Below are 14,561 nucleotides of genomic sequence, written 5' to 3' on the forward strand. Positions count from 1 at the left end.
TATAGTGATACATCAACTAATAGACTTTTAGTACAACTAGGAAACTTGACTTACACACAAAATAAAATTAGGTTTTTTTTTTTTGCTGAATGAGAAGGGGGGGCGGGGGCGACCATTTATGACTAATCCCCCAGGGCGTGACCTAATAGGGGCACCCCCCCCCCCCCCCGCGCTAGGGAATGTTGGATTGAGCCATAACTACTGTGACCGGGGCGCCACAGACCTCACCCTAGCACCCCAAGAGAGCCAGCAGGAGAGGCACAATGCAAGCTAGGAAACCCTCCTCCCACACGATACCCGCCACGACTCGAACAAGGGACCTTGTGCTTGCATGTGGGATCTCTCCCAACTGGGCCACCCCTCCTGGGGAAAAATAAAATAAAATTAGGTTTGGACCTATTCTAATGGGCTAATATATCTCTAATGGTTATATATAGTCATGTTTGGAGATATAAAATGTAATGTTGTGTTGAAAAGAAAGGGAATGGGGAAACTGGGATGTAACCAAATCTTTTTCATTCTTTTATTTAGTGCATTTCAAAGAAATGAAGAAATAACAGATTAATTAAGTCTAGAGCTTTTATTATTTTGACATGGATCCAAGCAGCCATTAATGATTCCAGTGGTCCATTTTGAGCACTAGCAAACCTACCATCAGAGCTTCTCTCAAAGGATTGGAAAAAGATGCATATAAGTAAAGAGAAATGCAAGCAATTGAATAGTACAAGTTCTTACACAATTGCTGCCCAACAACAACAACAACAACAACAAAGAAGACTTTTTCCAGGAAAAAGGGTGTTCAAGCAAATTCAATATTGTTGTGAACTGGTTTCCTGATCACCTAATGATTGCATATTCATCGGTCTCTATCAATATAAATTTACTATTCTTGGCTGAATATCCTTGTTAAAATTTGGTTATATTCATTTTCGTTTTGGAAAGAATCTATGTCATTTTTTTTTTCCTTCATCCTAATTTAAGATTTGTGTGTTAGCCAAGAGATATTATTGGACAAATGCATAAATCTCAAATTGGAATGGTTGGGAGATTTAAACATTAAATTGAAAAAATAAAAACCTCTAAGCATGAGCATAGTGCGTGCGATGTGGCTAGTATATATAAAAACAAAAACCTCATGTAGAAAAGTATGAGATTTTGCCATATGATGCATTTATTGAGATCCTGTTTATTTAAACTTTCAGTTCAATAAAATTTACATTTATATTAAAATATTAATTAGTTCATTAAATTAGTCAATAGAGTAAATCAAATATTAAGTATTTATAGTTGTGCATTAAATATTTATATTAAAGGAATTTATATGATTATTTTTTATAATTTCTATATAAGAAATAATTTTTAGTTGAAATAATAATAATAATAATAATAATAATAATAATAATAATAATAAATTTAGAATATGACATTCTCCCTCATTATTAGTTGTTTTTACAACTATTAACACAAAAACCATAAAAAATTATATATTTGTAAATTCAATAAATTAATTTTTAATCATACAGATTTCCTAACTCCTTTCATTAATATATCTATATATTGTAGGTTTGATAGGCCCAATAGTATATATCTATATATATGTTGGGCCGATAGCCCAATCCAAGGACATCTAGTAATCTGAGGACAGGTAAACGCTATCGTGGGGATCTGTGTTACTGAATGAAGGGGTGGGGTTTGGTCATAAGAGTCCAAGAAGGTGATCCGAGGAGGAATGCCTCCTCAGCTGAGCAAAACAGAGGTCTGAAGGTGTGGCCTGCCATCCAGGGCAATATTCCGAGAGATTCTATTGATAAGGATACACATCATGAAGGCATAGGACAAAGGGGAACTATGAAATATCTAAGAGAAAGCTGCTACCACCACATTGAATGCTCTGTAACTAACTCTCTAGCCGCATTAATCTGGAAGTGATACTTGAACAGTAATTTTCAGCCTTACAGCTACTCCCAGAGACTTCAGGAAGGTACTAATGGAACAGGAATCAACGTCAGAAATGTGATCTACACGTGGAGGGTGGAGATGAAAGAAGGAAGATCGTATAAAAGAGAAAGAATACCTTGAGGAGAGGGAATCGGAGAATTAAGAGATAAACACTGTAAAAACAAGAACAGAACTTGTAACCAAATTCAAAAGAGATATATACAAGAACTGATCTCCTCGGATAGTGCCGAGGATGATTTTCTTTAGATAAAACTAGTTTATCTTTGCTTTCTTGTCATTTGGGCCAAATATAATTGTTGTCTAACTCATTAGAGCCTAGTTTTCTAACTCATTCTCTACAAATTCATTGTATTGGGCTCTTTGGGCCTAAATCCTTTAACCCTTTGGGCTCAGGAATCAAAATCGTGTCCTTACATATATATATATATATATATATATAAGATTACTAATAGGTTATATACATTTATTTTGTTATATTAATTATTTTAAGCGGGGCATTAATTATTTAAGCATACTGAAATGTAGATGTCATTTTTATAAAATTTATATGAGAAACAATCGATTTGAAATATGGTATTGCTGCTCAAATTTAGTTGTTTTTGCAACAATTGAACTAAGTCCAACAAAAGAAAAATAAAAATTAAATAACACAATCAAGAATGTAAAAATAAAAATAATAATTTAATGATTTTTGCATTTGTATTTTATCAAAATGATATTTGCATTCTTGAATAGGTATAAAACATGTCTACCTATTAATCACTATATTATGAAAATTTTAAATTTGTAAACAAATAAAGTATGATCAAATCCTTACACCAATCTTATTGATACATTGATAGTTGGGGTGGAAGAATTTAAACTCTAAATGCTTCTAATGGAAGCATCTAAAAAGTTCCAACCAAATGAGTTACAAGAATCTTGATGCAGATTATTGAAATATTGGAGGAAACTAATGATAAGTTATACAGCAATAACGTAGCTTAGAGAACGCACAAGAAAGACAGAATATTATGATATCGTTCATATTAATGGTTTGAGTTTTTATGATTTGTTTGCTTAGACTTTATCATATGTATTTTTTGTATGTTCGTCTAGAATTAGGGTTAAATCCTTGTCGGTGTAGAATGGTGTAGAATTTGGTGAAAGATATATAAACTTAAGTGTTTTATTAGAATTAAAGTAATAGTCCTATAAAAGAACTCATTTCTAATTTATATATATATATATATATATATATTATTAATAGAAAGAAATTAAGGTTTCATGAGCTATAATTGTTGTCATAATATTTGGTCAAAATCTTTTAATTGCTGATTTATATAAGTTTTTATAGTGTTATATACATACATATGACAAAATATAATATAATATAAAACTTTTTCATATGAATATTTATTTTTATTATTTATCTTAAAATTTTATATAAAATAAAATTTAGAAATAAAATCACGACAAGCACAAAGTTATTGTGGGGACACAGTTTGGAGCCCAAATCCCTATCTTGTGAAGTCTTGGTCCAAAAAAGCCCAACACAATGAATTTTGTAGAGTATGGGTTAAAGAACTAGGTTTAGATAAGTTAAACAGAGGTTTGCATGGGATAAAGGAACACATGGACAAGAACAAAAGCCATTGCGTTGAAAGATCTCATGATCTGAGGAGACTAAAAACTTAATTTGTATATACAGACCAGTACATTAGGGCTCCTTTGCATGCTACAGTATTCTACCTTCTTTTTTCCATTCCTTCCTTATGGGGGTTTCTATACATTATATAGGCCCTTCCTTATCATCTGGGCTTTACACTTGTTGATCATCAAATCCTCCACTTGAGCACCTATCCCATCAGACACCTCTTTTAGTCCTTTGTGAGTTGTGGTAGCCAAGGTAACACTATTCAGGGGTCTTCACATTAATGCGGCCAGGAAAGTAGTTGTAGTGCATTCAATGTGGTGGTGGTAACTTTTGCTTAGATATTTTGTGTTTCCTTCCTTTTTACGTATTTAGGGGATGTGCTTCAGTGGCTTGGACATACCTCCGCTCTGGATTTTCAGTGTCCGAGGAGGAATTCCTCCTTGGACCTTTTTTCTTTGTTTCCCTTGATAAGGCTTAACGTGGATCGCCTAAGCCACGTTGCCTCCTCGGACAGGCTGGCATCCTCGGATGGGCCCAAGGCCCAACTCATTACTTTGGGCCATAGTCCCCACAATTGCCCCTCAAAACTCCGGTTTTCATCTCCTTCCGAGGAGAAAAGCGGGGTTTTGACTTTTTAAGGGATAAGATCAATTAGTTTCCGGTTTGTACATGTGGGGAAAGTTGCTTCTGACGCGTTGCAAATTACGGGGCGCGGCTTATTACTCCAGGCGACTTTATGTCTCCCCCATCCAGTGGCGAAACGCAGATCTAACGGCTGGCATTCTTCCTAGAATTTTGAGTGGGAGTGACCTTCCCTTTTCTCCCTTGCTATATAAGGCCCTGGGGAAGCTCTTTCTGCTCTTCTTTTCTACTAATACTCAAGTTCGCCAGAGAATCCCAGCGCCCAGTTCTTCATTAACGTTCTAGGCCTTCGAGTTTCCGTGACTACTTAAATGAGAAACCTTTCCCTGAGGAAATCTCTGAGAGCTTCAGAGATTGTTGTAAGGATACTTGTAAGTTCTACTTCCTCTTCGTAACCCCAATTTTCACCTCAGCCTTCCTCCTCGGCCCACCAGTTCGACTAGATGGGTAGATTCAAGTGTCTAGTAGATACTCCGGCTGCCATGGAGGCCTTTAGGGCAAAGTACCGCATCCTGCAGGGGGTGGTTTTGGAGTACTGTCCTCCAGAACGAGTGCTGACCGATAGGGAAGTGGGTCAAGTTTTCATTTCCATGATCGCTTTTATAGAAGGAGGAATGACGCTTCCCATGCATAGGATTACCCGGGACTATTTGCTTAACCATAGATTGACACCGCATTAGTGCGCTCCCAACTTGTTTAGGGTCTTAGGCAGCATAGATGTTCTGAACGAGCAGATGGGTTTAGGTCTTACATGGCATGACGTAGTTCACAAGTACGAGTGCCACCATCTTGACAAAGTGGGGTACTACCTTAAATCTCGGTCCGAGGTCGTTAGGCTGATCTCCTGTCTTCCTAAATCCAATAAGAGTATGAAGGATGACTTCCTTATTGCCTCGGGAAAGTGGAGCGATAGCCTTCATTGCCCAACTTGGGCAGGAGATCCAGGTGCGGTGCCTTTACGATCAATCCCCTGGGAAGGGGGTTTAACCCTTTAGATTTATTTTCCTTTGATTGAAGATTCAAAATTTTTGTAACCTAACTACAATTTCCTTCTCGGCTGTTTTACAGATAGAGCACACGTCGCTCCTCGGCTGAGCCACGTAAACGTTCAGGCCTTGAACTATCTTTTGAGGTCAGAGATCTACGTTAATGAGGATGGACAATTACGTGCAGCCCATCTGATTTTGGGTTACGAACCCTTGTCCCGCGCTTTCCTAGACGTCGGCCAATCCATAAGAGCCGGTAGTCCAAGGTTGGCTAGGAGCAACGTGTCGAAGCCGAGGTTTTTGGCCCAAGACGATCTTAGGCTAGTTGTTTTGCATGGCATTCAAAATCCTCAGCTAGCTGCACAACCACTTCCACAAGATAATCCCGAAGTTGCAGCGCGTGTTGAAGAAGAGATTGAATCATCCTGTCTTTCTCTTGAGGAGGAGATTAATGAGTTCTACTTTGAGGAGGATATTCCAAAAGCTCCATTAATCGAGCTTTCAGACGTTGAGGGAGAACAGGATAGAAACTCCATGATCAGCACCCCTCTTATTATTGCCTGCTCGGACGACTCTTCAGACGAGGAAGTGGACAACATGGCCTCCAACAAAGGAAAAAGTTTGCGAGAGCTGATGGCTGCCCGAGGCAAGGGGCAATCATTGAAGGTGCCTGCCAAGTCCCAAACCTCTGTCCTTCCTCCTGCTACTCCGCAAATCCCTGCCGATCTCGGCTTGAAAGTTAATCCCGACCTAAAGAAGAAAAGGCCGGTTGAGTCCCTTGAGGAAGGCAAGGTGGGTCTTCGCTAGGGCAGTAAACAACAAAAAACGACTCGGGAGCACCAGGACAAAAGGGCTCCATCTGTGGAGAGCCGAGAAGATATGGAATGAGCTGAAGTGCGCATGCCTTCGCGCACTTGGAGCCCCCGACTCGAAGTGGACGGAGCATCCATTCCCTATAATCTTCAATCCGAGAGTATAATAGGGGCCAAGCGGGGTACATTGCTGAAGCCCTGGAGCAGCCCGTTCTCCTTCCCAGGGACATGGAGGCTTACAGGTGATTTTCACAGTCTGAACTCTTCCTATCCCTGAAGAGAGATCTTGCGATGGTAAGGCAATTCATCCTCTCATCGGTAAGATCATTGGATCATGTCATATTTTAACTTGTCATCTTGTCACTTCTTGGGCAGATCACTCAACAACTATTTATGGCCGAGGAGTGGTGTCGCGACAATCGTAAGTTAGCTAATGTTGAAGCCCTCTCTCATGCTGAGGTGGAGAAGGCTCTAGGAGCCCTCAAGCAAAAGCATTACGAGCTATCTGAGAAGCTCAAGGAGGCTGAGTCAAGCCGTAAGAATGCTGAGGCTAGCTTGAAGACTGCTGAAAAACAAGCTGAAGATCAACGCCAGAAACTGTACGTGACTGAGACCAACCTTGCTACTGAAAAGCAAGTTGTACTGGATCTCAAGGCCGCGTTGCAGAAAGCCAAAGAAGAGGCCCAGCTTGCCAAGGAAGAAGCTCAGCTAGTCAAGGAAGTAGCTGAGGCCGAAAAAAGGGCTGCTTACCAGCTTGGAGCGGGGGAGACTGAGGCAAGGCTTTCCGAGGAGCTGCCAGAGGTATGCAGGGATTACTGCAGTATTTCATGGGCTCGGGCTTTTAATGTTGTAGGGATCCCTATAGACTCTGCCTTGAGATTGCCCGAGAATGTCTTCTTCCCTCCAGAGATCCGAGAGATCCCTACCGATACCACTGAAGCTTCCGAGCAGCCCACGGCTGTTCCTAATGCCATCCCCTTAGCTGAAATTACCGGGGGCTCTGGTCAGGTCACCGTCCGGGTTGAGGATGTGGAGGAAGAGATGGGTAAAGGCAAGGGTAAGGGAAAAAAAACCTCCTCCAAGACCAAGGATCTCGCTAATGAAGCAATCACTGAGGCTGAGGATCATCGGGCAAGTCCCCAAGTCAAGGATGTTCCACCTCCTCAGCCAGAGCAAAAAAAAGATCCTCCTGCTGAGGCTTAGCTCCTAGGGTTCTTATTATTATTACTTTTTTTTTTTGTTTTTTTTTTCGGACGGAAGTTGTATTGCATTTTGTTCTTTTGCAAAGACCTCTCATTGTATTATTCTTGGTTTATCAATACAAATGCTCTTTCTCTCATTTTTTGTCTTTATGATTGATGTTGATGGAATTTTATTATATTGTTCCGAGTCAACGTGACAGTTTCTTTAGTTGATGTTTGCAACAACCCTACCAATATAAACAAATGAGAAGAAACAGAACTGTGTAATGAACTTTGAACAATAAATGTTATCATGCAAGACTATGAACATACCTTGGAACTGCATAAAAGTCCTGAGTTGTTAATTTCCCCTAAGCCTGTGGTCCGAGGAGGCATGCAGGACTTAGGTTCTGTTTAAAACTTGTATAGATGCCATAAGTTGTTAATTTCCCCTAAGCCTGTGATCCGAGGAGCCATGCAGGACTTAGGTTCTGTTTAAAACTTGTATAGATGCCATAAGTTGTTAATTTCCCCTAAGCCTGTGATCCAAAGAGCCATGCAGGACTTAGGTTCTGTTTAAAACTTGTATAGATGCCATAAGTTGTTAATTTCCCCTAAGCCTGTGATCCGAGGAGCCATGCAGGACTTAGGTTCTGATTAAAACTTATATAGATGCCATAAGTTGTTAATTTCCCCTAAGCCTGTGGTCCGAGGAGGCATGCAGGATTTAGGTTCTGTTTAAAACTTGTATAGATGCCATAAGTTGTTAATTTCCCCTAAGCATGTGGTCCGAGGAGACATGCAGGATTTAGGTTCTGTTTAAAACTTGTATAGATAGAAGTGAGCCGACAAATACGCGATGATCACGGGATACTATACAGGCATAGCTGTTTTCATTAATAATAATATCTTCTCAGATTATTTACATTCCATGGGCGAGGTACAGTTTTCTCGTCTAGGTCTTCCAGATAATAAGCACATATTCCTGCCACTGAGGTAATGCGATATGATCCTTCCCAATTTAGTCCCAACTTACCCCAGGAAGGGTTCTTGGCGCTGCCAAAAATTTTTCTCATCACAAGGTCGCTTGGCCCTAATGGCCATAGTTTTACATTAGTATCGTAAATAATAATATCTTCTCAAATTATTTACATTCCATGGACGAGATACAGTTTTCTCGTCTAGGTCTTCCAGATAATAAGCACCTATTCCTGCCACTGAGGTGATGCGATATGGTCCTTCCCAGTTGAGTCCCAACTTACCCCAGGAAGGGTTCTTGGCACTGCCAAAAATTTTTCTCTTCACGAGGTCGCTTGGCCCTAGTGGCCATAGTTTTACATTAGTATCGTACCCCTGCTTTAACTTTTGGTGGTAATAGGCCAATTGGATCATTGCTGTTTCTCTTTTCTCCTCGGCTAAATCTAGACTTCTCCCTAGCGACTCGTCATTATTTCTTGGAGTAAAAGTGCTGAATTTCAACGTTGGGAAGCTAGTTTCCAGGGGGAGCACAGCCTCAGCCCCATAAGTCTTCGAAAAAGGAGTTTCTCCCGTTGACCGTCGCGACGTGGTTCGGTAGGTCCATAGGACGTGTGGTAGTTCTTCCACCCATCTTCCCTTTGCATCATCCAGTCTCTTTTTCAGCCCGTTCACTATGACCTTATTCATAACTTCGACTTGCCCGTTTCCTTGGGGATAGGCTGGAGTGGAATATCGGTTTGTGATTCCAAAGTCACAGCAGTATTTCCTGAAAGTTTTACTATCAAATTGAAGGCCGTTGTTCGAGATGAGGGTGCGAGGAGTTCTGAAGTGTGTAATGAAGTTTTTCCAAATGAACTTCTTTGCATCCACGTCCCTGATGTTGGCTAAAGGCTCAGCCTCAACCCATTTGATGAAGTAATCCGTGCCGACTATTAAGTATCGCTTGTTCCCTGCTGCTTTCGGGAAAGGGCCGACAATATCCAGACCCCATTGGGCGAATGGCCAAGGACTGGAGAGGGGGTTAAGGACACCCCCTGGTTGGTAGATATTTGGGGTGAATCTCTGGCATTGATCGCATTTCTTTGCATATTCTTGGGCCTCTTTCTGCATGCTCGGCCACCAGTACCCCTGGTGAGTGCTCTGTGTGCTAGCGATCTTCCTCCCGTGTGACTCCCACAAATTCCCTCATGCAGTTTTTCAAGCAATGACTCTGATACCTCTGGGTGCACGCATAATAAATATGGCCCAGAGTAGGAGCTCTTGTATAGCTTGTGGTCCTCTGACAACCAAAACTGAGGAGCCTTCCTCCGTATCTTCTCGGCCTCCAATTTTTCTTTGGGAAATACATCATCTTTGAGGAAACTCACTATGGGATCCATCCAGCTCGGATTAATTCTGACTTGATGGATTTGAACTGTATCCTTTTTTATTGTATCTGTCTTGCATAAATCCTCAACAAGGATCATTCATGGTAGATCCTGTGCCGAAGATGTGGCAAGAGTGGCCAACGAATCTGCATGTGTGTTCCCACTCCTATAGACATGCGTCAAGTTAAAAAATTCGAAGTCTGATTGTAGGCGTTTGACTTGACCAAGGTATTCCTGCATTCTCGCATCTCTAGCCTCCAACTCGCCCCGCATCTGGCCTACGACTAGTTTGGAGTTCAAGAACGCTTCTATTGCTTTTTCGCCCATTTTTTGCACCATGACCATTCCTTGTAGCAAAGCCTCATACTCGGCTTCATTGTTTGTAGCCGAGAACCCAAGTCTTAATGACTTTTCAATGGTAATCCTCTCGAGCGATATTAGAACTAGCCCTACCCCAGATCCTTTCTGGTTTGCCGCGCCATCAACGTAGACCTTCCATCGCAAGGCTTCTTGTGCAGAGATTGTACCAACCGATTTTCCATCCATATTTTCCTCTTCCACTACTGCTTCTACAAAGGGTTCAGCAAATTCAGCGACTAGATCCGCAAGGACTTGGCCCTTGGCCCTTGATAGAGGTCCGAGGCATGTACTTAATATCGAAAGCCCCTAGAAGCGTACTCTACATGGCGATTCTTCCTATTTAATCGGCGCTTCGGAGCACCAAACGGAGGGGAAGTTGAGTCAGGACAATAATCGTGTGTGCCTGAAAGTAGTGAGAAAGTTTTCACGTGGCATGCACTACAGCAAGAATTGCCTTTTCTGGTGATAATTGGCGCACTTCAGCTTCATGTAACGATTTACTTACATAGTACACTAGTCTTTGTATGCCATTATCAACCCATATTAATACCAAGCTTACAACGTAAGAGGCCACTGCTATATAGGCGAACAGAACTTCGTCGGCCTCAGGGCTAGACATAATGGGTGGCCGTGACAGGTATTCTTTAAGTTGCTGGAAGGCTAGGGCATAATCTTCAGACCATTCAAATCCTTTCCACTTGTTCATCAAGAGGTAGAAAGGTTGGCATCGGTCTGCAGATCAGGAAATGAACCGATTTAATGCTGCGATCATTCCAGTGAGTTTCTGTACTTCTTTTGGGTTCCGAGGAGCTTGTAGGCTATTAATTGCTTTGATTTGGTCCGAGCTTACCTCTATTCCCCTGTGAGTTACCATATAGCCCAGAAATTTACCAGACCCAATGCCAAATGAACACTTAGAAGCATAGAGGCGCAACTTATGCTCTCTTAAGATGCCAAAAATGACTTCAAGGTCTCTCACGTGCTTAGACGCCACTTTACTTTTTACTACCATATCGTCTATGTAGACTTCAATAGCCTTGCCTAGTTGTGGTTCGAACATTCTGGTCATCATCCTTTGGTACGTTGACCCTGCATTCTTTAAACCGAAAGGCATCACTTTATAGTGGTAGTTTTCGACGGGTGTCATGAACGCTGTTTTCTCCTGATCTTCTAGAGCCAGTGGTATTTGATGATAACCCTAGAAGGCATCCAGGAAGCTCATTCGGGGGTGGCCTACAGTTGCATCTACCAACCGGTCTATCCGAGGCAACGGGAACGGGTCCTTCGGGCACGCCTTGTTTAAGTCTGTGAAGTCTACGCAAACTCGCCACTTCCCCGTCTTCTTTCTTACCACTGCTGTGTTTGCCAACCACTCGGGGTAAAAGACTTCTTTAATAGCCCCTACCTTTTTCAGCTTCATCACTTCATCCCTAACAGCATCGGCATGCTCTTTCGACGGGCGCCGGTGTGGCTGCTTCATTGGAATATAAGATGGGTTAACGTTTAGGTAGTGACAAATGAGATTAGGGTCAACCCCCGGGGCATCGTAGGCATCCCATGCAAATACATCAACATTCCTTCTCAGAAACCCAATCAGTTCCCCTTTTTCTTAGAGAGGTAATTCCGAGCCGACTTGAAAAAATCTTTCTGGATTATTGTCAACGGCAACCCTTTCTAAACTCTCACATTTTATCTCCTCGGCTAATTCACCGACTGGTGCTGCCGAGGTGGTTGATTGCTATAAGTTCTTTTTCACAGACGCCGAGGATTCTATACTAGACCGGCGTGAGATTGAGGCCACCATGCATTGCCTAGCCATGGCTTGATCTCCCCCAATCTCTTCCACTTGGCCCCCCGACGGGTATTTTACCTTCTGGTGAAGTGTAGAAGAAACAGCTCACAGGGCGTGGAGCCAAGGTTTGGCTACTATGGCCGTGTAGGGTGAGTAGGTGTCGACTACGATAAAATCCACCTCCACCACCTCTGATCCAGTCTGTATGGGCAATCTGATCTGCCCTTTTGGTATGACAGTCTTCCCTTCGAAACTTATAAGAGGAGAATCATATGCCGTTTAGTCCTCAGGCTTTAGGTTCAGCCCCCTGTACAGATCAAGGTACATCACTTCCATAGCACTGCCCGGGTCTACCAGTACTCTCTTCACGTCGAACCCTCCAATCCTCAACGTAACTACCAAAGCATCGTCATGAGGTTGGATAGTTCCCATCTTATCCTCGTCTGAGAACCCCAGCACAGGTGAGTTTCCCTTTTTAGATCTTTTGGACATTTTCTCACCATCCTCGGTGGGAAGCTGAGCCACAGACAACACCCAGGAGGGAAAAGAGCCGATCCTCCCTGGACCGGCAAGGATGACGTGTATCGTCCCCATGGGAGGTCTCAAAGATACATCTTTCTGAGGCTCTTGAACTACCTGGCCCAGATGACCGCTGGAGGGGTGTAAAAGGTGGCATAATCTTCCTTCTCGGACTAACTGATCCAGGTGATTCCATAGATTCCTGCAATCCTCAGTGGAATGTCCGTGGTCTTGATGATAATGACAATACAGGTTCTAGTTGCGCTTTAAGGAGTCTCCGGCCATTTTACTCGGCCATTTGAAGAAAGGCTCATTTTTTACTTTCTCCAGAACCTGTTGCACCGGCTCTCTGAATACGGCATTAACCGCTAGCATGTTGGTTTGTCCAGCATGTCTCGAAAAATCCCTTCTCGGCTGGTTACTGTTATATTGTTCCGACCTGTAATCATTCCCTTTGAGGGGGATGATCTTCTCCTTTCCTTTACCTTGTAGCTGGTCCTCTTCCACCCTTTTGTATTTGTCAATCCTGTCCATCAGTTGGCGAACGCTGGTGATGGGTTTACCAGTTAGAGACTTCCTTAAACTGTGCTCAATGGGGAGACTACTTTTGAACGTGCTAATGGCGACGTCATCGTGGTTTTTATTCATCTCGTTATACATCTCCCAATACCTATCCGAATACGCCTTTAAGGTTTCCCCTTCGTGCATAGATAAGGATAATAACGAACTTAGAGACCGAGGGACTCTACTGTTTGTAATAAAGCGAGAGCAAAAAACTTGAGTGAGCTGCTTATAGGAATCTATGGAGTTCGTCTTCAAGCTATTGAACCATCTCATCGCCACGGGTCCTAAGCTAGACGGAAAAACTTTGCACATCAGAGCCTCATTTCGAGAATGGATAGCCATTCTTTGGTTAAACTGGCTCACATGCTCCACAGGGTCTGCTCAGCCGTTGTAAATGGTAAATGTAGGTTGATGGAAATGTCGTGGTAGTTTAGCCCCTTCTATCCTGTGCACGAAGGGTGATCTGGAGATCTGATCCAGTGCTTTGTTCATGGCATCATTACCCAAACCCTTACTAGATGGGCTCTTATGTCTCCGTTCAAGGTGTGGCTCCTTTTCGTAGGAAAAGGTTTCACTTGGGGGAGTTCTTGATCTCCGAATGTAACTGACATCCTCTTCCTCATTAGAGGATGTGTTTGAGATGGAAAGGGACCGCCTTTGCTGTGCACGGCAATCTCTCGCTGCATGGCCTGATAGTTGTTTCGCCTTTGGGATATGCGACTGCCTACTTGGGAGTGGCTTTGGCTCGTCTGAGTAGTATGTACGCTTCCCTCTCGGTTCCTTCCATTGCCTAGATTTGGCCCAGGATCAGGAGGATTATTTTGCCACTGAGGCCCAATAGGTTCTGTCTGCTAAAGGTCAGCTTGGCATGGATTTTCTTGGTGTGGACCTGATCCTGCCATGCTTAACCGTTGTACTTACTAACACTTAAGTTCTTCTCATAGACGGCGCCAATTGTGGGGACACAGTTTGGAGCCCAAATCCCTATCTTGTGAAGTCTTGGTCCAAAAAAGCCCAACACAATGAATTTTGTAGAGTATGGGTCAAAGAACTAGGTTTAGATAAGTTAAACAGAGGCTTGCATAGGATAAGGGAACATGTGAACAAGAACAAAAGCCATTGCGTTGAAAGATCTCACAGTCTAAGGAGACTAAAAACTTAATTTGTGTATACAGACCAGTACATTAGGGTTCCTTTGCATGTGAACTACGTCATGCCATGTAAGACCTAAACCCATCCACTCATTCAGAACATCTATGCTGCCTAAGACCCTAAACAGGTTAGAAGCACACTGATTCGGTGTCAATCTATGGTTAAGCAAATAGTCCCGAGTAATCCTACGCATGAGAAGCGTCATTCCTCCTTCTATAAAAGCGATCATGGGAATGACAACTTGACCCACTTCCCTATTGGTCAGCACTCGTTCTGGAGGACAGTACTCTAAAACCACCCCCTGCGGGATGTGGTACTTTGCCCTAAAGGCCTCCATGGCGGTCGGAGTATCTACTAGACACTTGAATCTACCCATCTAGTCGAACCGGTGGGCCGAGGAGGAAGGCCGAGGTGAAAATTGGGGATACGAAGAGGAAGTAGAACTTACAAGTATCCTTACAACAATCTCTGAAGCTCTCAGAGATTTCCTCAGGGAAAGGTTTCTCACTGAAGTAGTCACGGAAATTCGAAGGCCTGGAACGTTAATGAAGAACTGGGCGCTGGGATTCTCTAGCAAACTTGAGTATTAGTAGAAAAGTAAAGCAGAAAGAGC

The 14,561-nt window shown here is 42.6% G+C and overlaps 1 protein-coding gene across 1 annotated transcript; it reads right to left on the bottom strand.

Moving 5' to 3' along the window:
* Positions 1-12,487: 12,487 nt before the first annotated feature.
* Positions 12,488-12,940, bottom strand: LOC126721471 (uncharacterized). The gene has a single exon (XM_050424507.1). It carries the CDS (start codon positions 12,938-12,940, stop codon positions 12,488-12,490), a length of 453 nt encoding a protein of 150 aa, XP_050280464.1.
* Positions 12,941-14,561: the final 1,621 nt, after the last annotated feature.

The sequence above is a fragment of the Quercus robur genome, chromosome 4 (assembly GCF_932294415.1).
Source record: "Quercus robur chromosome 4, dhQueRobu3.1, whole genome shotgun sequence".
NCBI classification, from domain to species: domain Eukaryota; kingdom Viridiplantae; phylum Streptophyta; class Magnoliopsida; order Fagales; family Fagaceae; genus Quercus; species Quercus robur.

Bases quoted from the DNA above. Each gene is read 5' to 3' on its own strand.
- LOC126721471 (XM_050424507.1), bottom strand. From the start codon at position 12,940: ATGCACGAAGGGGAAACCTTAAAGGCGTATTCGGATAGGTATTGGGAG.